The 26,830-nt window shown below is 32.3% G+C and overlaps 2 protein-coding genes across 3 annotated transcripts in view; one reads left to right on the top strand and one right to left on the bottom strand.

The window, feature by feature from the left end:
* On the top strand, positions 1–13,032 carry LOC111047639 (neurofilament heavy polypeptide). The gene is made up of 6 exons (XM_022333443.2): positions 1–642; positions 1,631–1,717; positions 2,502–2,643; positions 3,153–3,412; positions 5,601–5,901; positions 10,538–13,032. Exons 1-5 carry the CDS (start codon positions 583–585, stop codon positions 5,898–5,900), a joined length of 849 nt encoding a protein of 282 aa, XP_022189135.1. The 5' UTR covers positions 1–582; the 3' UTR covers position 5,901; positions 10,538–13,032.
* Positions 12,876–26,830, bottom strand: part of LOC111047633 (peroxisomal carnitine O-octanoyltransferase) — a 25,727-nt gene continuing 11,772 nt past the window's right edge. Inside the window, exons 6-11 of one of the 2 annotated variants that reach the window (XM_039424582.1) lie at positions 23,502–23,912; positions 21,401–21,531; positions 19,776–19,899; positions 17,614–17,786; positions 15,256–15,375; positions 12,876–14,201 (exon numbers count right to left, since the gene is read on the bottom strand). In XM_039424582.1, the coding sequence (XP_039280516.1) occupies positions 14,057–14,201; positions 15,256–15,375; positions 17,614–17,786; positions 19,776–19,899; positions 21,401–21,531; positions 23,502–23,912 (1,104 nt within the window). In that variant the 3' untranslated portion in view covers positions 12,876–14,056. The remainder of the gene's footprint in view (positions 14,202–15,255; positions 15,376–17,613; positions 17,787–19,775; positions 19,900–21,400; positions 21,532–23,501; positions 23,913–26,830) is intronic. The other variant, XM_039424583.1, reaches the window with a different exon arrangement.

Genomic DNA, 26,830 nt, shown 5'->3' on the forward strand with positions numbered 1-26,830 from the left:
CATCAGAATTTAAATAGCAAGAGACACATTTACAATCTTCCACCATGTTTAAGTGCTCAACAGATATAAAAAAAAATACTGTAGTAATTTATTTCATTCTGTCGGTTTGTTTTGTGTTGTGTCTGTGAATGCATCTGTGAGATAGTTCATGGTTCTATGCGTATCTTTCTATTATGAATGTTCATTGTTCAATTGGTTCAATGGTCAATGGTGTTTCGGTGTTCGTGTATTGTTTGACTGCTACTGCTTGAGTTGCCAGTCCTATTGTTTGACATTGAAGATTTAGAAAGTGTATTTTCTACATTTATTAGAAAATTGCTGACAGTTTTGTTTGAAGTAAATCCATTTCGATGGAATCTATCAGATACATAAGTATTCTGTGTTTGAAATCAAAATCATTTTAATAGGACAAACAAGAAACTATTTTCTTGATCGAAATATTGCCGTTTGAAGTTGAGTAGAGCGTCACGTGACCCACGCTAACCGCCATCTTTGTGAGATTTATAAACATCAAGCACCGGGAATAGAGCTGTCGCTTATTTTATCTGAAAAGACATAAAAGTGAATATTTTTTAAAGAAATATGTCAGAATCAAGTAGTGTTGAAGTTAAAAATGAAAGCTCCAACGATGTGGACTCTAAGGTAAATATTTTTTTCACCTATTAAACTTGCTATTCGTGTAGTCACAATTTAGCTGAGTAGCCAACGTGATATCCAAGTAAAATATGGAATTATAAAGCATACATATTGAATCATAGATTATCAACATTTTTCCCCATTTACTTGTAAAAATTAAAATGTCTAAATCCTATCTTGGGTTTCAATTAGATAATTCCACAGTATTTACTTCTGAAACGTTTTATTAGTAATACGGTAATGGCCTGTTGGCCTTCAAGAGTCGAAATGAAATTTGAAAATAATGCAATTTAAAACCTCATGCTAAATGTTAATTGAATCAAATTTTTTTAGCATAATTTCAATGAATATGTTCTAGGATAGTATCAATTAGTAACAGAAAATAAAGCTGGTTGTGTTGTAAAAGTTTATCTACGCTTGTTGATAGGTAACGTAGGAAAATGGCGCCGACTAGTCTAATCTCGTATTAACCGGTCATTATTTTAATATAATGTTGGTGAAAGTATTCTGGCGTTTTAATGTTTGAATTGATTACTGTTTCTGCTTTGTTTTAAATAATAAAAGTGTATTTATTGGTTTTGTTGATTGATATGGAAAATATAAAGTATGGAATGCACCTAACCTATACCGGTGTCTTGTAAACATGAGCATGAGTTGTAAAAGTTTCACTTTTCAAAAATAATGCTTTAACTAATCATGAGTTAAACAACGTTATTTCATTGGAGTTTTATTTTGATAATCATTATAATGTAATTTTTAATTAATAGCCTACCAGTAAAAAACGAGAGCCAATGTTTCAATTTGCGCGGCAAAACTTAGGTAACTGTGATTTAATATTTTAAATAGGTATTATGTTTCGTATTTCATGTAGTTGCTTATATTTATTTTCTAAAACCAGATTTAATCAATCTATATTATTATCAATAATAATAAGTAATAATAATAATAAGTAATTAGGTAGCCTATCTAAGCTAAGTAAACATAAAATTTTCAGGCCCCAGAATCAACGCCTGCAAGAGGCCGAAAGAATCGTTTGTCAATGTTATCACGTGCAGCACTTGAAGGGGAAGCTATTCTGAAGGTAAAAATTTTAGTTTTTGATTTTAATACAATTTTGCATTTGAGGAGTCAACTATTAATATTTTACAGTGATATAAATCTAAATGATATAAATCTTCATTCTAGCCTATATCAATTCCTTTGATAATGATTTTGTTTTCAAGTAGAAATATTTTGTAAATTGTACTTTTTTAAATCGAATTTATACAAAATGAAAGTACCAATTTATGATAGGTCTGTCCTAGTTTTTCATGTTTAATTTTTGTGATGAGCTGATGAGTAAATTTATATAAGAGACAAGGTTTCAATCTTTTCATATTATTTTTTACTATCACAATAGAAGGTTTCATGTTTCAGGCAGTCATAAAAGCTTACGGCTTAGCTGCTACGGTTTGTTGCGCTTTGGTTTCGTCCGCAACAGAGTGCGTCGCATAGTCCTATCCTATTTAGTTTCATTTTAAAGGAATCTAAAAGTTTATTCATTATGCCGATAAACTATGGAAACTATAGTTTGTTTAAAATTAGTTGAAATGTCTTTTCATTGGTGTCTAATAAAGTTTCAACCTATCATTTTTTATTAGGTAACATTGAAAATTTCTAACATGAAGAATTAGAGTTTAAATATCTTTTTATATTTTTATCTTTCTAGAGATTGTTAGTTGTGACTATATCAAAGATCTTACTGAATTACTTTAATTTTCAAATTCGTCTTTAAGTTATTCATTTTTATTCATGTTATTTGAAAGATTATTGTCTAGGCTACAGTAAATTCAGGTTGAAATAGACTTTGCATATTGAAATTTTAGGGAATGGGCCACAAGGAAGATGGTACTACCGAGGGTAGACGTACAACGAGGTCTTCGACAAGAGGCACCCCCACTCCAGTTGCCACGCCTCCGCCCGCAAAGCGAGAGCGCAAGACTGCCTCCACGGGCTCAAGCGGCCGAGGTGAACACTTGATAATATTTCATACTTCAATGATTAAGTAATCAGTAGACGATTTCGAATGTCCTAAACAATCACATTGTATTAATTTCCACAATCAAAATGCAAATAATCAAGAGGTATGTACAAGTTTGTGGGTAAAGGGTATTTAAAATGAACGTTATAAAGATAAACTTGTTATCAAGGTTACCTATCTACCATAATTTCTATAATCATGTCATTTTTTATAGTTTCAATTATAGTAGTGTAATATATGTATGAATTGTGCTGAAATATTCCACTTTCAAATGATCATAAGCATTTATATGTTATTATTAGAATGTGTTATTTATACTCTATTTTTTACCGAAAGCTTTAGACAAGACTTGCCGTTATGACGCATGATGAATGACGCAAGGCATCACACAATATTAAGTTGCTTCATTTCATAATTCTTGACATGACAAAAATAACTTTACCAAAATAAGTTGAAAGAAATTATTGTTCAATCTTTTTGCCTTTATGGTTAACAGGAGGACGCCGAGGGAGGCCGAGAAAAACGGAACCAGTCGACAACAATGACGACGGCAAAGATGAAGAAAAGGAGGATAAGAAAGAAGAAATAGGAGAAAATGGCGAAAAGCAGAATAACAGCGAAGATGCTGAAAGCACAGAGGCTGATGAAAAGATGGAGACGGACTCAGCTGCAAATGAAACGAGTAAGAAGGAAGACTCGAAATCAACTTCATTAGATAATGGCCCAACAACTGCAGCAAAATCAGAAAAGAAAGAGGTTTGTACAATATTTTCTTTATACTGATGCTTTTATTCCATAGTAATGTACTGCATTTGCATTGTAGCAATTTCATGAATAAAAGCATTCCTTGTTGTCTCCTTGACTCAATGATTTCAAGTATAAAAAGCTAAAAACTACTGTACATAGATTATATTATACGTAATATTGACATACCAGTAAAATCGGTGGATTTGATATCCTAAACAATATAAATCAGTTTCCTTCATGATAACCACATGAGGAACATGAAAATGCATTTTAATTCTAAAAAATGAAAAATAACAAATTATAAGGTAAAATAGAATGTAATTACTGTTATGTTAAATCAGGAACAAAAACAATTGCCATTTTAATAAGAGAAGCATCTGTAGATAGAAGAAATCTATAACCTAGATTTCAAGTCAATCGCAAGTAAGAACATAAATAATAATACAAAACAATACCAAAACTTGATTATACTACTACAGTATTAAGTTTATTGAAATATTTCTCTTTTTAAATATTTTCCTATGACGGCTACCGTACCCAGCAAGGAAACCCTGTTTGCTGGGGATCTAGTGTCAGTTCATTTAATTGTCTAGAATGTCATAAAAGCACAAATGTATCCAAATAAGAAGAGTTTATCTAGTTCTATATAATGTCTTACGATAGAACAATGTTATTTTAAAGTTGAAGAAAATATCAAGTAAGAGCTAGGTAAATTACGAGTATGAAAAGTTTAGAGAATTCAAGAAATTTTAGTTCGAGGAAGTTATGAGCGATTGTGCAACGATTAATTTTTCTATTAGTTGTTAATAATGAGTTATGTTAATAGGTAAAAAGGAGGTAGGGGGAGCAATATTCACAGATCTATACAGCTTGTTCTCGTCAAAATTGTTGTCAAGTTATAAACACAGAAACAAGAGCGCCTCAATTGAGTAACCCGCCAAGTGTGAATTGTGTAGGGTAGTTCGTTTTTAGCTAGAACAAAGTTTATAGTGACAGAAATTTGCAGAATGAGTTAAATTTACGGAGAAGAAAATAATTTCTGAATGTTGTGTTTGAATTGTATTGGAAATTTAAAGACCCATCTAAAGGCTCCATCTAAGATACATCAATATGGCTTCTCTCCTTTCCGATCACTGGCACTTCGAACCTCACTCGATCTTAAATAGCTTTCATCTTTTCTTCCGACACAAGGTATGATTTGAAGGGAAGCACTTGCTAACTTATGAGGCGCTCTAAAACAACGTAATAACCCAATTCAACTGGCAGCAAAACTTCACAGGGTATTGGTAGGCTAGTTCACAGGTATGACAAATCACTCAATCTTCACGGCGATTATGTTGAAGAATAATCATAAGAGTATGTAACTGTAAAGCTGGGTTTTCGTTTGGGCGTAAATGCCGTCGTCGAGGGTGAGGATCACAGATTGGGTGGATTTCAATTTGTCTAAATAACTTAAAAGATTATATTCAATTATGTTTTAATGGGGGAGGTTGAGTTTATACTTTTAAATGGCAATATGTGGATATTATTAGAAAGGTTTTGATTTTTTAATAATAAACACAATTAATGAAAAGTTATTTGATCAGCTGTTTTAGCACAGTGAAATTTGGACAATATGAATGTCAATATTATAGAAGATGATTGACCCATTTTAAAAACATAAACTAGTAAATCGAAGTCGTTTTGAGTACGTCCCTCACCTAATCGATCATAATTTATTATTGTTTTTGTTGCCAACCATGACAGTAGGTCTTTTAATTGTATCTCAGCAACCTATTGTGTAGGATTTTTCCTTAGGTGCAACTCCTTAGCGATGACTAGAGACGCATGGTCATGCAGAGACATGCCGCAGCAAGAGCACGTAACCTATAAATTCATTAGATTCATATTATATACTGTATATCTAACGAATGATCAAATATCACCAAGTCCCGATTGCACAAAAGTTCGTTAAATTTTAACCGTGATTAAATGCCACGAGAACCAATCATAGAAGCCTCATTATCTTGAGAGCCTTCTCCGATTGGTTCTCGTGGCATTCAGTCATGATTGAAATTTTACAGGCTTTTGTGCAACCGGGCCTAACTGTAGCGGCTCTAAGGAGTTTAGCGGCTTTAGAGTGTGGCATTGCAGTGATCAACTACCAAAAAAGGTTTTCTTGGATTGCATCATGGATTTAAATGATGTATTTTTATAGGACGCAGCTGAGCCACCTGCCAAGCCAGTGGAGCCCCCTAAAGAGGAGGCCAACGCCAAAAAAGAGGAGAAAAAAGAAGAGAAAGAAGAGTCTCCAAAGAAGGAGCCAGCAGCAGCCACCGCCCCTCAAACAGCAGCTGAACAGGACAATGAGAAGAAAGAAGAGAAAGCGAAGGAGGCAAATGAAAAGGATGAGAAGAAGAGTGAGCAGCCTGACGTGAAAAGCAGTCCATCATCCAAGGAGTCAGCAGCAGCAGCACCGCCGGCCCAGCCAGCGTCGATAGAACAGCCTGCACAATAGGGTATGGCCACTCAACCTAAAGCAAACATTAATTATTCCATTTCTTTGCTCTATTATTCTGTCGTCATATTGTAGATGACATCCATGTTGACGAATAATCTTCACTTTCAACCGCAACACTTTTCAATAGTGATTTTTTTTTTATTTTAAACCGACCCTATTATCTTCATCCTCCCTTCTCTCTTTGCAAGAGTTTCTTACATGAAGGCCTGGACCTGTGATGTGGATCAATTCTGTCCATCTGACCATTCGTACGTGAAATAAAAATATTGTTTGTAAAACTTTCTAGCTACTAGCTCCAAGAATTATGATTATTTTTAATCTAATGAAGACTAGCTCTGTCAATTGTGACTAGTTTTCAATGAAATGGAAAAAGTGTTTTATGTAATTTAATTATTGTATTTAGTGAATAAATACATCCAACCTCCTTAGAATTGATGTTATTTTTATGGCAGTAGAAGTTGCTCCAATGGAAGGAATAGAGTATTTAATATTATTCAATTATTGTAAAAGTGTGTGTTAATAAAGATGAATCATTCTTAAATGGCATTAACTTAATCAAACTTGTGATATTCCTGAGTGATGTTCTTGGAAATTTAGATTCTTAACTTAAACAGAGGAGTACTCCTTATTTCAAAGTGGAGTCTCTTACCTTGAATCATAGATAATCATCCTGTATCAGACTCCAGTAAAAAATTATTCGGTGTTTTAGAATTCTATCTCTCATGTAGTACTAATTTTATTAGTTGATGCTTATTAGTAAAGTAATTGTTAATGGACAAGGCCTTCGTAGTAGTATTCGTATTGCCTTATAACATACTCTTGAACGGATGGTATAATTCTTTCAATTTTCAGTAGTGTGTATAGATTCAACAGTTTCAATGCTCTTTGAGATGATTTTATAACTCAATTGAATCCATGCACATTCTTAGATTTACCAGAAACTAGTGTGATTGAAGATGTAGTTGCAGCAGACGTTAAATTTTTAACCCATGTTTTGACTTTTAACTTTTTTACAAATTTGAAGTCGCTACTCTACTTGTCCAAACGAATTGAAAAAAAAACACTAGATATATATTATGTATTGTACTATTGTGTTTCATAAGTTCACATATGTCTCATATGTGTAAATGATTGTGTTGAAAGGAGAATAGAGAGAATATTGAAAGGAGTGATTTTCGTAAATATATTCTGAACGGGTGATATTTTTGTGGTGATCTTAAAGATCAAAATTATAGATGTAACAAGTCATTCAGCAAAGATTACAACATGGTTTTCATTTAATCTAGAGGAGTCCTTTACAAACCCACCAAGAAATAGCGAAATTTCCTGATTCTGGTGGCTTTCTTGACTTTACGGTCAAGATACTAGTTTTTTCCTTCTAATGAGTCACCTGATAGTGGTGACTTTCCCGACACGAAATTGGAATATTACTCAACTCACGCTTATCACCTTATCACCTTATCTTAACCAATTTTTGATTGGGGTAGTGGAATTATTGAAGGTACTTGAAAAACGTATTTTGAAATATTATATTGTAGAACTCTATTAATATGTTAATTTATAATTATTTCTCATAGCACATACGACTTTTCATCTTCATGATTAAAAGTAAAAATATATTAGTATGGCTGCCATACAAAAGGGTGGCAATCTCCATGGAGTGTATGAGTCTCTTACGGGAAGGTTCCAACTATAGTTACTGTAGAAAGACAGTTTGGCCATTTCAACTATTTGCCCGCTGCCGCCCCATTAGGATTCCATCTGTTTGATTTTTGTCATAGGGCTTTTATGAAATACGTTCAAGTTATACGTTCACTACGTAAAAGCATATTTTTTGAATAATAATCTTATTTATATTCTCTACTAAACCTTTTTTATTTCTCAACATTATTTTGTAACTTGAAAAAGTAGATGTTGGATAATTACTAGTATTAATAATTAGTGATTACATATAATTTAAGTGAAACCCTCCGTTTTCCTCAAGTTAATCTGAATTTGCTGTATAAGTTCATGATTAATTGATAAAATTAGGCAAAATGAATTGAAATTACCTGACTTAGTACTACTATTAGGCTACTCAATAATAAAAATAACTTTTTTGTTTTTAATTGAAAAAAAATAACACTAAACTATTAAAATATGCTGTATTAAAGTATTATGTAACATTTATAAAAAATCATCAATTTCTATTTCCAATTGTTGAAAGATGATTAAATTCTTAAAACAATAGATAACATACGGTATATAGACCTATTTTTGAATGCTGAGAAGTCCATCAATTGTTATTGTAAACGTGATTAAATTCCAGTTAAATGCAATGCGACGAGAACCAATCAGAGAATTAGAGACGTCTTCAATCAGCACTTAATCACGGTTGGATGTTTCATGAAATGTTATATTCAATTGAGCCACAAACATTTTGAAATTAGATTATTAAAAGTTAGAAATCAAAAATTAGATGAAGAAATACAATAAAATTGAAATTCATCTTTCTGAATACCTATATCAATGGTTCCCAATAAGTGGTCCGCGAAAGCTCTGAAAGTGGTTTGCGAAGAGCCCAAGGTTTGATGAAGTTAAAAACACATTGGTGGGTTTTAAAATAATCTATATTGGTCTGTATTGAAGTAATATCAATTTCTTTTCTAAAATGTTATACCGAACTCACCGTTACTTCAAAATATGTTTCCTATCGGTAAAAGAAGTGATACGTTCCAAGTTTCCAATGCAATAAGACAGGATCATGAAGCTTGCTTGGAATCTTAATGGCGGATTTGTGGCACGTGACCGAGCTAGCCAATCAGAAGCTTGACAATCAATGGCCAAACTTTGTTTGTATAGTATCTGTAGTCCCATCTAGCCTGATTATATATTATAAATTTGCCAGTTAACTGTTGAAAATCAGCCGGGACCGATAGTCCATAGTTATATGAGTTATCATTCAGCATGGCCAATTTATAGACCATCCTGAATCACATTCTGGTAAGACATTCGTTCAGTACTGTATATTATAATAAAATATGCAATCTATTCTGATAAGACATTCGTTCAGAATTCACTAATCATTCAAGCAATCTGTAGAAGGAATGGATACATGAAAAACCTTGATAGTTCTTTCAAGCTGAACATAATTAATACATTTAAATTGGAAAGCCGCATTTAGACTTCATTTCTGGTGGTTTCTGATACTCGCCTCTTAGGAGGAATAATGAACATGATAAACAGCTTTCTATGTTTTGTGATTCCCCGATGCTGTATTCCTGACGAGAGATACATCAATAAGTGAACTTCAAAATTATCCAAGGAATGAGAAGGCGCTTTGTTTGTGATGCTCGGATTTATGATATCTAGACAGCGGCTGCAGTCAAGTATTGCTCTCCTTCCCTGATCCAAGAGTGTAGTTGGCTTACACAAAACAACCAATTGGTTATTATGAAATTAATGTTCACTTTGGGTAACTGGGTAATATTCAATCTAGATATACTTTGTTCGGAGAATCTTCAATAAACTCCTGGTGGATTTTTTTAATGGCTATAATGTGGAGACAGCAGTTTACCGTGATTGATATGAAATTATATAATGTGAAAGTGACCTAGCTACATTTAGACTGTTGTATAGATTAGAATTGGAACAGTTTTGGGCTTAAGCCTGATGTACGTTTCTGAAAGTTGTTTGATTTTTAATGATTAAATAAATATAAAATGATAAAAAATACTAGACTGATTTTCAAACATTGCTCTTTAGCGAAAGCAAGGTATAATATTTGCTGTAGCCTACTTCTCATGATTGTGCCTCGACGGCATTTTCCATGAACTTTTTATCATAGATCATGACTTGATTTAACCACAGTAACCAAAGTGGTTTATGTAAACCAAAGTTCATTAAACATGCAAAGCAATTTTTTGCATCAGACACTGAATGTCAATGTGAAATGTATAAAATGATTGAAGAGGACTTGATCATAGTTCGGAAAAGTTTAAAAAATGGTTTTCGGAATTCATAAGCTGAAATGAATGTCCTAGATTACCAAAAGGTCTTATTAATTGAATTGAGTTTTATTTTTGCTTATCCTATGAATTGCATTTTTTCGAAGATGGTTTTTTCTCTGAAGATGAAAGATTGTGAGATAAAATTGTTCAATATTCTGAGGATCAAAAGAGGGTGTTTTAACTATTTGAATTGGCCGAGGATTATGCACTAATGAGTTCTAGAGTTGTACCTGGTATGATAATGAATCCACCTTCAATTCGAAGTGGTTCTCGAACCTCTGGGAATGATTTTGAAAACAAATAATAAATTATTGGTTAAGGCAAATTACTAAAGATAGTAATAATGGCAAACAAGCGGTCACCCGTCCAACAAGAGTACAAAGCTTGAGCATCACTTATCTAATATAAAATACTATGAGCGCGATCCGCGATCACTTCCTAGACTGTAGTAATGGGTCTTTTGCAGCGTGTTTATAGCTAGAAAAATACGATTTGAGATTTTTGTAGGAGGTCTGGTTTCTTCAATGAAATGAAATTATGAGATGCTCTTCCATGCAATTGTTGAAATACAAATTAATAGAATAAAATTTTCTTGTTTTTATGAAATAATTCATTCGGGAATAATCTATATTTTCAATTTTTCAGATTGGAAACTCGAGTTTTGACAAGATGGGAGCCTAATTGATGAATGGAACTGAACCATGTGCAGTGACCGATACTCTGAAGACTATTGTACAAGTACAAGAAGGCAGTTGCAATTCAGTATAATTTCGCTTGGATGTCAGTGTAAGTGTGTGTTGGTGGAATCTATCTTTTGAGGTTCTTATGTAGGTGTGTTGACTGTTCAATCAAGAAGGGATTGAAAAGCTGTTTCACGAACACAGCTAATTTATAGTAATTTTATTTTTGTTTCTAGATGTACAGAAAAATATTTGTGTTTTCATTCAATGAAGGAAAGATGTATAATTAATTGTACCGATTATTAGAAATAATATCCCTCAAATGATGACTAGTTTTCTTTGTTATAACTCGAGAGATGACTTTTAGTGAATCACCTTGTATTATTTTATAAGTAAAATAGACAGTAATAATGGTTGATGAATGGAAAATGTACTTTTCACTGTAAAAAGTACCTTGTGTTTCGAATGTTGAGATGAATTTTATGATTGAGAATGATATTCTTTGCAGTGATATTGAAATAATAGCTTTTCAATAGTAGTCAAGTACCTACATCCTCTTCCAACATCTGCATTTATTTTCCTTTCTTCAAATGTCAACTTTTTCTACTATACTTCATGAAACTAGCGAACGATCAATCATACATATGTAGTTGGAGAAATATCTGAGTTGATATTCTAGTATTAAAAAGAACTAGTAATTGTTATTTCTCTTATTTGAACTGACCTAGTGTACGGAAGCTCTTATAAAATTTTACTCAATCGTAGATACATTTCTTCATTTGGATTACTGTATGTGTGTGTTACATCCTTCATTAATAAATCAACTTTAACATAATTATTTTATTTGTAACCATGTTTTGGAATCGATCTATAGATTGTTATAGTATGGATTCTATAATATACAGTTCGTCTGGTATTATTTCTGTTGCAAATCTAAGACATAAAGTAAATCATTAAATTCTGAACTGTATGGCTATTTTCTTTGTAATAACCAGCTAACGTCCAAAAACAAACTGAGGTCTTTCCAAAACATTACTGAGTTCTCATTAGCTCATTAGTCATTGTTCCTGAAATCCATTTTGACTTTGAATCAAATCGACTATCACATCACATTTTCGTTTTCCAATTTTAAAAATGTCTCGCCGCAATCATGGGATTATATCCTTGTGCTCTCATATGTATCTCAAATAAATAAATACTTGAAATATGTCTGCTATTGATATTTTGAGCTAGTCTGCGCTACTGGTCCTGATAATGAGATACATTTAAAATAACTTGATTAATTTCTAGTTATTTAAAAATCATTACTTTACTCACTGCTTATTAACACTAATAATAAAAAGCTTAAGTTCTTCCAAAAAAATTATCTATCCACATGTAATTATAGAAAAACACAAACGTCACAGTTGGAAAAATAATTTTATATTATTTCAACTCAGTTTTTCCATAGAACTTATATTAACTATGTTTCCAAGCAGCATATTATTATTTTGTCCAACTAGTAGACAAATATATTGTTTAACATCTTCATTAGAAGATACATAATAACGATAATTGATTTTTCTTCCGGTTGTAGTGCGTAACTTATAAATTTTTGAATTGAAGGCCAGTGAATTGCAACTAAGTAAATATGAAACGTTTTTGTCAGTTCCCAAACTTTTTATAATCAATAGTTTTCGTTATCTCTACATTCCTAAGTGAATACTCGTAGAAATTTTAGCTTTACTGTACTAGTGAGTCTTTACTTCGATTTTTTTAGAACTAGTTCTAGCAGAAAGGCCTACTCCTATAATATTTGTATTTAACATTTTTGCCATTTTTATTAATGAAAATCAATTACATCGGTTGAATTTTCTTGGTTGATTTCTTATAAAGTGGTATATCTTTCCACTGTGGTAATTGATAATACTTGGTTACATACTCTCTGTTCCGAAAAATTTAAAAACTTTTTATTACTTCCGAGTTCAATGATATTTTTATTTGTTCAAGACAATATTACTTTGGTATGAGATCGACTCAATGATATTCACTTCAATTATATTATAGACATAATATGTAAATTAATGTAATTCCATAACATGAGACATATTAAAAATATTGTCACTCACTTTGTACATACCTTTGTCTTGTAGATTAATTGTTTCAAAGAATTATTATAATCTACTTTGAAGTACCCAGTTGTGATTGCAAGCCTATGTACTCTGTTGAGCATAAAAATGTTTTACTGAACATTATTCAGAGAATTATTAAATTGTAATGTTTGTGTTTTGAAATTACGTATCCAGATTCAAATGTTTGTTTTCAAGTATTCCTTTGATTTTTATTGTGCCAGTTCTTGAGTAACGTGTCTTTGTCTACATGCTACCTGGTAATAGTGAATGAACTGTTTCGTAAGGTAGTTTCAATGGTTTTATCAAGTTGTAGAAATTTCAATAATTCGAATAAAATATTGGAGGATGATTATTGTTTTCTCTTTCAAGTCACCCGTAGTTGTCTGATTTTATTCAAGTGTATAAGAATCCAAGAATGAATAGACCACATAGAAAGTATATCATCTATTTATCAGAATAATTAGAAATAGAAATAAGTTCTAAGTAGTTTCGAAGTTTTTTATTCAACTATAATAGCACAATATAAAACATAAAGTCAAAAGAATAATATCACCTCGTAGACAATAATAATACCCACCTCTTACGTCAAAATGTGCAGCACCTTTAATAATGAGATTCGTTAATATTGTACAAGATCCACTTTCACCATACTTAGAAAAGACGTCAAGCCCTACAAGAAATTGCAGATTTTACAACTAGTGTGATTTCCCTTGTACCTTATGCTAGTTGGAAATAACATATTAAATACCGTCAACATAATGTACCGTAATTATGAAGGTATAGGTAACATGAGATTAATCTTATTCGCAAGGAAATATTTGAAAACCCGCATTAAAACATTACGAATGTCGAAATTGGACGATAATCTCGGTAACTATTTATACTTACAGTCACCTCTATAAATATGGCACTTAGTCATTGTGTCAAATAATACTGTCATCGATAAAATACTGAAAAAGATTGAGCAATGAAAGAAAGTGTTGGAGACTAGCACCACAAAAACACTCAAGAGTAGCGTAGCACCTAACTGTCAACGGAAAGTCCACCTATGCTATTTATTTCGTTGGCAATGAATCACGGTATAGTATATAAATAATAATGTTTCTGACCCGAATACAAATGATTTAAGCCTCACTGTTTAGGTTGAATATAAAAGCAGCCAAAGTGGCAACAGCTAACTCAGACAAATAACTACCAAAACCTGGTTTCAAAACAATAATGAATGAACCTAACTACTATCAACGAAAAACGTAAAAAATACTATACATCATAAGCCTACTAAAACCGCATACTTCATCCCAAACAAATTATATATTAATCTATAATCCAAGATAAGGTGTAAGAGGTAACTTGATTTGAAAAAAAATGCTGTTTTATAATTTGGCTTGATCGAGTTTCCCTTGTGTGGCAGAAAGCAGCAAATGATCCATATCGAATAGAGCAATGACGAGTTGTGTAAAGAACTTGTGAGCGCTCGTTTCGTAACTGTCTCTGTGTACAGATAGTGTAATAAAAAACCTGCAAACAAAAGTGAAATTAAATTGTAAAACTTTAGACTCATTGAAACTACATAATATTCGGGTACCTATATTAAATATACCATTAACGTTAAGCATGATTGTTAAAACAATTGATCTCTATTTAAAAGAACTGCAAAAACAAATGGGACATCATTAATGGGCTATTTAATTTAAAAGACAACCTTTACCAAGTCGTAATGGTTAAAAAAACAATACAGTGATGAAATAATTATGCTCTTTAGAGAAGTGATGTATGAATGTAAACTTACTTATAAATTCGATATTTAAGGTACTAACTAGCCTGAACAAAGTTCAAAGGTCACCTTCCTTTGTCACTTACAAATTTTCCAATTTTTTATTAATGATTGTGATGTCTTGAAAATCGAAAATAAAACCTTTGTTTTACTTTAAACTTTGACGTAAACCGCATCACACATTTAGGGCCCGGCCACACAAAGCGATCCGCGATCCTACCAGTTTCTATAGCTTGAGCTCTGTTTAAACGTCATTAAAAGACGTTTAATTATTTTAAAGGTTAAATAATTAAATATTAAATAAATATAAATTTATTTTATTTAAATAATTGAATATTAAATTAAATGAATATTTTCAATATATTTTATTTTTTAACGTTTAATTATTTTAACGTCTATTGAAAGACGTTTAATTTAACTGTATTGTTTTTTATCTCCAGTCATTAAACGGAGATAAATCAACCGTTCCGTTAAATCCAGAACGAAACACATCGTGTAATAAATGCATCCATATCTACATGTAATCGTAGGTTAGCGTTAAAAGTGGATGGTGCAGATAGAACTTTTAGATCCTAAGGTTAACCCATGGGATCGATTTCTTTATTGCCGGGTCCTTACTATATTACGGTATCTGCGACTAAAATCAATTTTACAAAATTCTTTTTAAAATGCATAAGCGCAGAAGCATGCTAAGTAACTATTTAACTCTTGATTTATCAGCTTCAGAAGGAAATAGATTTTAATCATATTAAAATATTATTAGTTGAACAAAAACTATTTTTTTACTAGATGTCTTACCGATCGGCTGTTATGTTGTAAAAGCAACCATATCCTTCTTGGCACATTGGTCCAACACCTCCTCCCAATTCAGTGTAGCCGACTAAGCTTGTAGACAAAATAAAATTTCCATTTCCACCACTGTAAAAAAATTAAACTAAACTTTAGATCGTGAAACAAAACAACATTAGTAGGGATAAAGGTTTCAAGCTTCTATTAAATTAGTGAAAACTCTTTCAAAGGTTTGATAAAACAAGTTTACAGTGGAGATAGGTTGCTCTAAAAATTTCAGCATCTACTCAATAAATAATAATTATTAGACTAACATATATTACGAAAGATAATTTATGGTTTGTTGGTCATCAGCCTAGACCTAACACCAAGAACTTTTTTCCATCAAAAGGTTCATTGGGCAAACATGAAAACATGTTCATACTTGGAGTTCATGTTCATCATAGATAAGAATCCGATCAGTAAAACCCGTCAAATTTGAGAAAAGATACATTCTGTTCTGCATAGATCTATGACTATGCATAGAAGAGTATTATATATGTGTTTCAGTTTTCTCTCGCTAAAAGAAAAATTTCTGCCCAAGAGAGAGATGACCATTAGTCCAGTCATTATAGAAATAAAAAAGGGTGTGTGCTTGTAATGTATATTGTAGTTCTGATTTTTAATATATTATTTGGATACATGAGAGAAGTCCAGAACCAAATTCTTCATGCAAAATTTCCTAGTGCTATATATACAGAGTGGCCCAAAAACCTCGTATTTTCGGACCATTTTCCAGTTTTAAGCTATTTCCGCCAAATTCAGTAATCGCACAGAAACATTTGTTCTCGCCTTTTTTTAAGATAATAAAATTCTGAATGAAATGAGATCATTCGGAACTCTCTATCTCCAATGAGTACTGAGTTATGATTTTTCAAAAATGAGTGAAATTTCAAGAAAAAAATCAATTTTGATGATATACTATTTGATCAACAATATATACCGATTGTTACAATCTAGATGTAAAATTAAAAATCCCTCTAGGCGTAATTTTTTGCTCTACAATCTGAGACTAGGTAGAGCGCTCTATCTCATACAGTTTTCCAGGTACACCTGACAGCATGAAGGAAGGAATGTAACGGATGGAAGACACGGTGAATTATGATATGGGAACCCCTTTTGTAACGAGGAAAAATATATAATAATTATTTTATAAATCTCTACTTAACTATTAACTCGTTTATTGATTCCACGGTTGGGAGCTTTGGATGGATTCGTTCATCTTCACTACCCGTATTCACTATCTTCACTATTGTTTAACAACACCTGTTTTAGTAATTTATCACGAGCCAGGAGCGTCAAAAAAAGATTTTGTAGAAATGCTACTGGCATTTATTATTTGTATTCAAACATATATATAAAATTATCGGTCAACTTTGAAATTCCGTTACATCCAATCATAATCTTCACTGTAAACAATCCTGTTACCTATTCAATTATTTGTTTCAAAATTACATTAGACAGTAATTCCAATTAATATTTCTCATATAAGGACTTTATCGCAATGATTCGCAATTAATATTTAGACAAGAATTTGCAAACTCGCTCTACAATTTAGGGCCTCGGTCAATTTATCTAGTCAATCAATTCGAGCTTAATAAGAGAATTTTGGTACTGTTGGTATTAAAATTTAATAAATAAATCGGCACTCACATTTACATTTTACCTACTATTTTCCATACTACATGCTTTTCAATAATATTCGTTACAAGTGATAATTGAGTGGAATATTTCCAATCATATTAATTCAAGCCATCTAAATTCAAAATGTATAGTTTTCATGTTTATTTTGGACTAAAATTTTATAAAAATTGTACACGTGAAATTCTAACCTTATCTTGGATGCAATAATTTGGATGAATAAGAAACAAGTTAGCAAATCTTTTATAACGACGTAAATATTAGACGCTTACTTTGTATATGAATAAATTCTTCAACTATCAAAAACAAGGTTCACTAGAGTTCATATTGGAAATATTTAGTTCAATTCTGATCAGTTCAACAACCTGAAGAAAGGCACAAAAAACTACGATTCAAACATCTCAATACTCCCCCATATTACAATAATACGAGATGGGAGTATGTAAAGTTTTATCTGAACCACTGGGAGCCGATTTCGACTCATATCCTTAGCACACAAAATGCCATTGGCGACCCATTCAACGGGAATAACAGGTCTCTCATCTTATCTGAGCGATTAGATTTTTCTTCACCCTCTAAAAATGTTATGTTGATGGAAGTAGAACAGTGCTAGAAATGATAATACAACACTTTTCCATAATATTGCTCAATTTTAGATAATTGCAGGTAGCCTAGCAATCAGCTCACCTCTTTAAAAAATTAGGATCTTGGAAAATGTTTGGAACAGGGAGTCCAGACTCCATGGCGACACAATAGAGGCCGAACAGGTGCCGGTCGCAGCCCGCGTTGCCCTGCGCCTCCTTCATCAAATCCACGTGCCTCGTGATCGCTGCTTTCAGCAACTTCGCTTTTTCGCCACTCTGTATCAATAAAACATTAGTTCATACAATAAGTTTTTGAAATTATTATTCTTGCTATTGAATGGCGGATAAAATAATTTATTGTAAAAATTATAAGCATTACATTTTTCAATTTATAATAATCGCATCCTAAACATTTGATAATCAGACAGAGGATGAATCAAAAAAGAGCAGCCCTGGGAAGGTTATCAACACACATCACAATCACAATGATAATAAATAACTGTAATTATACAACAGTCACATAATTTTTTTTTCAATAATGCAGTCGTCAAAAGTACCTAAATTTAAATACCAAAAATACCTAAGGTCTGGGTTGAATCACAGACATGGAGCAATTTACTACTGCAGAAATTCATCCACAGGATAGTATGGCCTTTCAAGCAACAGCCTCTTTAACAATCCTCAAGTCCGCCATGTCTGTAATATCCTGAGGGAGCCTCTTATATATTTTTTGGCCCATATATTGCAGAGATTCTTCAAACATGGTGGTTCTATGAGCAGCCACTGATAGGGAGGCTGAGTGCCTTGTATTGAACCTGAGTTTGGTAGGTTTTTGTGAGTGTAAGTACAGATCTCCAAGACAGCAGTGTTAATATCTTGCCAGTAAGGAAAAGTTCTCGACAGGGATATCTGGGGGGCTTCCCAAAAATAATTCTTAATGTTTTTTTCTGAGATCTACTTTCCTGAGAATACTTGGATGAAGAATTTAGATCTTCCCCATAGAGTTATTCCATATTTGAGGAAAGGAAAAAATAACCGTAATAGACCACCATCACGGCTTTAAAACTCAATGTGTTTTCGAGCACTCGCAGAGAGAACATAGCCGAGTTAGAGTTAACTATGGAGCATATTTTTTGAGGTTGTACTGACCAGTCCAATTTACTATCTAATATTACTCCTAGAAGATCAACAGCAACGCTCTGCTGGGGTAGCCTACACTCAAATCGACCAACTCATTAAAGTTTCTGGCTGCAAAATGGGGGGGGGGGTGGAAAATAATTAACTAAGTCTTACTTGTATTCATAGACAGGCCATTTGCAGCAAACCATCTCTCAATATTTGATTACGGATCTCAAACTTGAGTCAGTGATAATAGAGGTTTTGTCATCGGCATATTGAAGGCACAATGAGTGGCTTGGTAGAGCAAGATGACAGCTCATTTACATATATAATAAATAATGACCTAGGATGGAGCCCTGTGGTAAATTATTCAGTACTAAACTTTATTTATTCGTTATCCCAATTGGATAAGGTACGTAATTAAATCAGCTCTAATTAAAATATATTACTGAAAGAAATTGGCATTCAAGACAATAAATTTCAAGATTTCTTATATTCATAACTTCATTATATTCAATTCAATCAAGAAAAAATCAATGACAAAAATAATAGCCATCAGTTGAACATAACATCCTCTTAAATCAAATTATTTTACATTGAAAATTAGAAGCTAACATAAGAATGAGTGAGAATATCGTATAGTAAATTAATAGCAAGTTAAAAAAATGTGTGAAAGAGTACAAAATAAACACTCATGTCTTCACAAGGACCTGAGTGAAGAGAGCCTTCTACCTTCGTTGGCAGGTGTATTACAGATTTTTGAAGAAACAATATAATATGCTACTGTTAAGTTATAAACAAAGCAGTAATAAATTGAACTATTACATCTCAAATAACTGTTGAGAGCAAATACAATTCTATACTGCCTAACACATCAAATCAGTAATCCTAAACCAATGAAAGCTGTATGGGGCGACTTCCATCTTCCAAATAAAACGTCTACATAAAAATGTGTGAGGTAACTTAAAGTTGATTGGGACCTGTAGCACTTTCAATGAAATTCACAACATATTGAAATACTAGACTTGTATAATCGAAGGAATTTGAGCCAACTATATTGTACCAATACTCGTTCAACAGTATTCTCAGATAAGAATAATTAGGATAAATCTACTTTGAAGTAGAAAGAGAATATGTCCAACTCACACTGACAGAAGAATTGTCCATGTTTTGACACCATTCTACCGCCTCTGGAGTACACGACCTCATGGTTTCCGTTCTGCCATTGTAGAACATACGGGTAGTGGCTGTCTCATAGCAAGGTGCCGGTCTAGAATCATCATACATTCAATAATTATAAGAATTAGTTAAATGGATGAACTCAATGCAAAGCTGAAAGTACATAATTTAAGAGGCATTATGCCTAATTGTATCTGCATAATAAGAGACGATGCGGCTGTGCCTATAGACAAAGATATGCACATCGAGTTCCAATAAAACTGTAATGATTTGAATAATCATTATTTGCACAATATAGATTCAAATATTTAAGCGCTACAAAGCGCAAATTTAAATTTTCCTTCTTGATGTTCAATGAAGACGGTAATATAACATTCACAAGAATATACATGATACAAAGATACAAGAAGTAATTGCAATTTTTATTTGCATTGGATCGAAAATGGCTCCTATGAGATGGAATATATACAGAGTGTTTGAAAAAGAACTCCCTAGTTTTAATAGGTCATAGAATCTGTAAAAAGTGAAATAAACTATTCTAGTATGTGGTGTTTGATTCAGCAACTGTCTTTGTTGCAGATCTGCTGCAGTTGGCAGATCTGCTTGACCTTGAGACGGCGCCAGGGAACAGTTGCCTCAGTTGAGTTCGTGCTTTCCGGGAAGGTGGATAGGGAGAGCTGGCCCGATTGCTTGCCACCACGAAGCCCGGACTTAACTCTTCTGGACTTTTTCTTTTGGGGACACATGAAAAATGTTGTATACAGTGAAAAATCCGAGACATGAACCATTTACGGGAAAGAATCGTCACGGCGGTTGGGACAGTTACACCTGATGATTATGTTGGTGAATACATGGCGAGAACTTGAATATCGTCTCGACGAGTGCAGGGCAACAAATGGATCCCATGTTGAAGTGTACTGATTTCAAACAAAAATTGAAGGTTTCTCTTTCATTGTATGTACTTGTTGATGTAGCTTTCCATCAATTTACACATTAAATTTATGCCTAAAACTAGGGAGTTCTTTTTCAAACATCCTGTATTATGCATTGATAAAATATTATAAAATGCTACTGAATGATTTTTATTTTCTATTTCATTTCTATAAAATTGATAGTAGGCCTACAACAAAGGAATTCCGTGGCAAAATAGGTACTGTACCAGTTGTTAGTAAATATTGAAAATGACAGTATACATAAAGTATACACTCAGCAAGAAATGAATGCTCATTGTAGGCCTATAAACATGGGAAAAATGTGAATTCATCATAAAAATATTAAGTGAAAAATTTCATAATGAAGTACAGTGCTAATAAAAAAAATGTAAAAATAAAATAGATTTACAAATAAAATATGGACATAGCAAAACCTAATAAGACATATTGTTCAGGCTAATGCAAGCAAAGGAATAGTTTCAAGAGTGACCCCATAAAGATAGTTACAGTGAATTTATGAATTGTATAAATTGGACTGTAAAATTATTACATGGAAAGGAGAAATGCAACTTAGTTTCAAGCCTAACAGCGCTTAAGAATGTTTTTCCAAGAAGATAGCAAATTTGAAATCATGCAAGCTAAACTGATGATTATACTAACTTGCCATGCAATCTCCAGTAAGCCAGTTGTAAAGCCATTTGTATGTACGCGTCAGGATGTAAATTATGTTTTTGTATATTGTCTTTTCCAAATCCGCTCAATTCCTCTCTTATCATTAAAAAATGTTTGGTCTGGAATAAAGATTATCATCATTGAATGTAGAATTAATAAAATGGTTTCATTCAATGGCATTTTTCTTGAAAGTGAAATCATTTTCCCCTTTCAAAAACTGGCAAAGAATTACAAAATAAGCTCCAAATAAACATATCACTTATAAAACTCACAAAAACGTGAATAAAACAGAAACATACTAATTATTCAAAACAAAAACTTAAAACAATCACAGACAATACAAAATATAACTTGTTATTAATGCAGTTACATAGCTTGGAGTGAAAAAATGTCTAGGATCCGTATAAAGATAATAAATTTTTCAATAAATTCGAAAATCCTTTCGATTAATAATTTTCAAATTATTATGTTCTCAAATCTATGAGGCGAATTTGATTAGATGAGATGATCCGCAGGTGAATTTGTGTAATGACAGAGTACTATAATAATAAAGGATTCAATTTAAACTTGTGTGAAACAGGAAAAAAGAGACTTCTTGCATTATCGAACACAGGCACAATGAACTGTTAACTAACATGCAAATAGGGTGAGATTCCATTACTTTTCTAAAATAATATTTAAACAAGCAACAATAAATCATTTGAGAAAAATGTGATTCATGATAAATTTCAGTAATTTCACCAATATCAGGAATTAATAAACTAAACTTCACATAGAGCTAGACACGTCGATTTCAATTCCAACACATCATTTTTATCACAGCAACGAAGTTCGTGGAATATGTTAATAAGCTTATGGATTGTCTTTGTTTACTTTGAACCCCTAATTCTGTAGAAGAGAAACAAATAAAAACTGGTTAGGCAGGAGCACATGTTATCCCCGGTTAAACAGGCAGGGTTTGGATTGCACCAAATTCAATCGATATAAATGAAATACCTTAGGTACTTTGAAAATAATTTTCACCAGTAACTTGAGAGTACTTGTATTTGCTGCTTCAATTATAAGCAACGTGCCATGGAAGACGTTAGACTCAATTATAACTTGATAATGTCATAATTATCTCGACCATCTTTTAACTTAGTCATCAAATTTATTACTGGCAATATATAAGTTGCTTGAGCACTACCTAAAATCAAAATTTGTTGATTCATTCAGACATATGGGTGGGCATTATTAAATAAAATGAAGTTTTCATAATATGATAAATAATGATGATTTAATAATTTATAGAGAAATAATTTATAACAATCTGTGTCACTATAATTATTATAAAGCATGAATTGACTAATATAGAATGAGGCTTTCAGCATTTCCATCAGTATCAACTCTGTGAGTTGAGTTGGAAGCAATTGCAACCTCTGTCTCTCCCTGACTATATTGGGCTGATCTGCTGATTGTTTTCATATGGAACCTTCCTTCTTTTATATTGACCAATATGATCTTGACTATCTTGAATCACAGAGTTGGTTCACTTCAATTCTGGGCGGTCAGATTAGCGTTGGATATTTTGAACACTGAAAACCCCAAAAGTATTTTTTTTAACTAAGCCCCTGTTTAAAATTTTACATTTATTCTCGCTTAAAACCCTGTACGAGCTGCTCATTCAGAAAGTACTTCAAGTGTTTGACACTTGAATATTTGTGAACCGTCTTGAAAGTAACACTTCAGTGGGTTAAGTGGAAGAGAAGGCACTTATTGTCTTAAACTCCCAACCACACTAATGATTTTATGTTGTAAAGATATTTATGATATATCAGGAATTAAAAATCTAATAATTTTTATTAAACACTTTTATTCACAACTTGTTTCAACATAGTAATACCATTTTCAAGTGAGTGAAAAAATTAATGCCAAATTCATTCACTCACTTGAAAATGTCATTAATATGTTGGAACATGTTGTGAATAAAAGTTTTCAATAAAGAGTACTTGGATTTTTTATGGCCCTCACCAAAAAGTGAATTCTGATATTTATTTACAAAGATATGTTGAGTTATGTTATAATAAAAATATTTGATGTATCTATGTACCTGATCACTAATACCTCCGATGACTTTGTGAATGTGTGTGGTGGTCTTGTCGTCGAGATCGAACAGGATTTGAGTGGGCTTTATGAGACCGGGGCGAACGGCGAACGACTCGATCCAGTTGTCCCGGTTCTCGAGCAGCGAGAGGTGGATGAAGTGCATGGTGGAGACGCTGACGATGCCGTCATAGGCGGCGTGGTTGCAGAGGCCGGCCGACGAGCCGTTGGCGAAGAAGACGATATTGAGTGCCTTGTCGGCCCAGCGGCAGCGCAGGTCGCCCGCCAGCGACAACCGGTTCACCTCCGAGGCGCTCCCCGGGCTGTCTCCGTCCAGGCACAGTGTGAACATGCTGCTTTCCACCTCCAACATTAGGTCGGCGTTCTTCTTCGATAGTCCCATTATGTGGTCTCTAATCTGAAAAACAAGTGAATGATATAAAGCAGGAATGGGGATGCAAAGGCTGATGGAAGTTACCTTATTCCTGATCGTCTTCTCTCATCAACTCTAAAATTGTATATAAAAACCTGGATTTACAGTAGCTTCTTCCATGGATAAAAGATACTATAAAAAGATATCCCATGGTATAGGTCGTTTATCATCCAAATTTCAAGCCGATTTTCTGTTAACTCAAGCCTATTACTGACGACTACTGTCTATTATTATTGTTTTGGCCAGGTGAGAGTGTAAGAACGGCACAGTATGAGAGACTACCAGCGTCACATAGCTTCACGAAAAAGAACCACTAGGACTATGGGCTTGAGTAATTAACAGTGAGACTTGGAATATAAACGCCCTATACCATGCGATATCTTCTTATGCTATCTTTTCTCTATGATAAGGTTTATGGAGCTGCATGATGAAGCTAAATAGTTATTTAGATAGAGCTGCATAATGGATCCTCTTATAAACCCAAAATTAGTAAAACGAAGAAACAAAAGTAGATATAAAAACCTGGATTTCTTCATATCTATACCATAGATATGACATACCATAAAAAACTTCCTCATATCTATTTATGCGAGACCTAAGATATCTAACTCACTTTGAATGCCGGGATTGTCTGTAGATGCGAGTTTTTTTTGACCGAGCGAAGTGAGGTCTAAGATTCAAGTCGACGGTTTGTCATTTCTCTTAATGTTTGAATGTTTATATGTTGCGCATTTACGGCGAAACGCGGTAATAGATTTTCATGAAATTTGACAGGTATGTTCCTTTTTAAATTGCGTCGACGTATATACAAGGTATTTGGAAATTTTGCATTTCAAGGATAATATAGAAGGGAAAAGTAGCCTCCTTCATACGCCAATATTGGAGTAAAAATCAGACTATAGAATCATTCATCATAAATCAGCTGTCTAGTGGACTATAATACTACCCGTTCATAAACATCAAACATCTTGAAAATGTATCAATCCATCACACACTCACATTCCGGGACGACACGTCACGGTACGATAGGGCAAGAAGCTCTATGTTTATTTAGGATTTTTCCTAGACATTTTAAATAAGAATAAGAATGATTTTTATTCCTTTAGTGCATACAAACAATGCTATCGGAAACGTCAAAATATACATTATAAATACATCATAATAAAATAACAGAATAATAGAATAAAAGTTTCATTCCATTCAGGACACAAACAATGCTATTGGAAACCTCTATTTAAGGTTTCCTCCTTATATGTCAATAAAACAATAATATCAAGAATAAAACTGATAAATCTGATAAAACTGATAAATAATATAAATTGATAAATTATTTATTAATTTTTGAGAAAACATAACAACAGGTCAACTGAGCGCGAGGTCTACTGTTCACAGAACTACTAGTTTAGTTATGAGTGGACTGTTCATCGTTTCCTCCCCGCCCCCCTGTTTTTAACGTCCATTTATTCCGTTCTTGCTCATCCTTACTCTCACCCTTCAACTATCTATTACATGGAAAATTATAATTTACAGGATATTTTTCCCCTTTCTCTTTTAACACAACACACCATTCAGCAAATCGAATTTTCCTACAGATAACTTGAAAAGTGACCATTTCTGCACTGATTGCAGGCCGCAAAGAATCACTTTTCCGCTCTAGTGCGCAAAGTATTACTTTGCATACTCCAGATTTGCAGCATGACAACGCAAAATAGTTAGTAGGTTATATGGAGCACCAGTGCAGGAAAATCAAAATTAAGTTGGTAACAATGTCTGTGGTTAGATAAGAATCATCAATGGCTACATATTTATGATAAAATCCCAATATAGAAATCCAAAACAATAATAATGTTTATCTAGATTATAATTAAATAATAACTTCTCATCATTTAATAATAAATAATGTTTCTTTTCTATTGACAGTAATAATTATTTCAACTCAAAGCAATGAGAAATGTAGCAAACACACATTATGAAATTCGAATTTTGAGGTTAAATAATTACCGTTTGAAATCCATGTAAATAAAATAACATTAGAATATATTACAATAAAATATTTTCTGTTGTCTATGTTATTTTATAAATATTTTTTAGTTTACTTATAGTATTTTTTGGTAATTTGAGTTAACCATAAGTCTAAATATCTGAATCCTGTTTTTAGCTGGATGAAAGGAAGTTAGGTACAATTCTTTCCACTAGGTCGCGTGCTTGTCGGTTCAGCCATTTTGCAGCCATCCCAATCAGCTATCAACATTGTTGTGACTGTGTATTTTGAATGCGAATTTGTTCTATCTGTATTCTTTACCTATTTTTGTATAATTATGAAAATAAGAACTTTTGCTGAGAATTTTCAACTTCAATAAAAATTATTCATGTAATTTTGACAAACTAAATATTTAAAATAAATTATTAAAATTAGAAATTAAAATTGTTTGAATTATTAATTGATGGATTAATAATAAATAAATTTACTTATATTCTTATTATTTGAAATAATATAATCTATAAAAATATTAAATGTTGAAATGAAAATTAATGATAGAATAATTATTAATAAACCAATTAAATAATTCAATAAATGATAAATAAATAAATAAATTGATATTATTATAAATACTAATACTGAATATAAAATATTTAAATATATTCAATTATACATTTTGAATTTTGTCATCATTCATTTTAAATTATATATTTTTTTTATTTAAAGATTGATTGGTTGATAAATTATTTAGAAATTGAAAATTATTTACATTTGCAAATTAATTGGTTTATTTCAATAATTTAATTAAATAAATTTTCAATTGAATTACTAATCATTAAAATTAAATTATTATTATTTTATTTTAAATAAATTAAGGTTTTTATTAATAACTAAATTACACAGAAAAACATTTTATGGATTT

This window comes from Nilaparvata lugens, chromosome 3 (assembly GCF_014356525.2).
Source record: "Nilaparvata lugens isolate BPH chromosome 3, ASM1435652v1, whole genome shotgun sequence".
Lineage (NCBI taxonomy): Eukaryota > Metazoa > Arthropoda > Insecta > Hemiptera > Delphacidae > Nilaparvata > Nilaparvata lugens.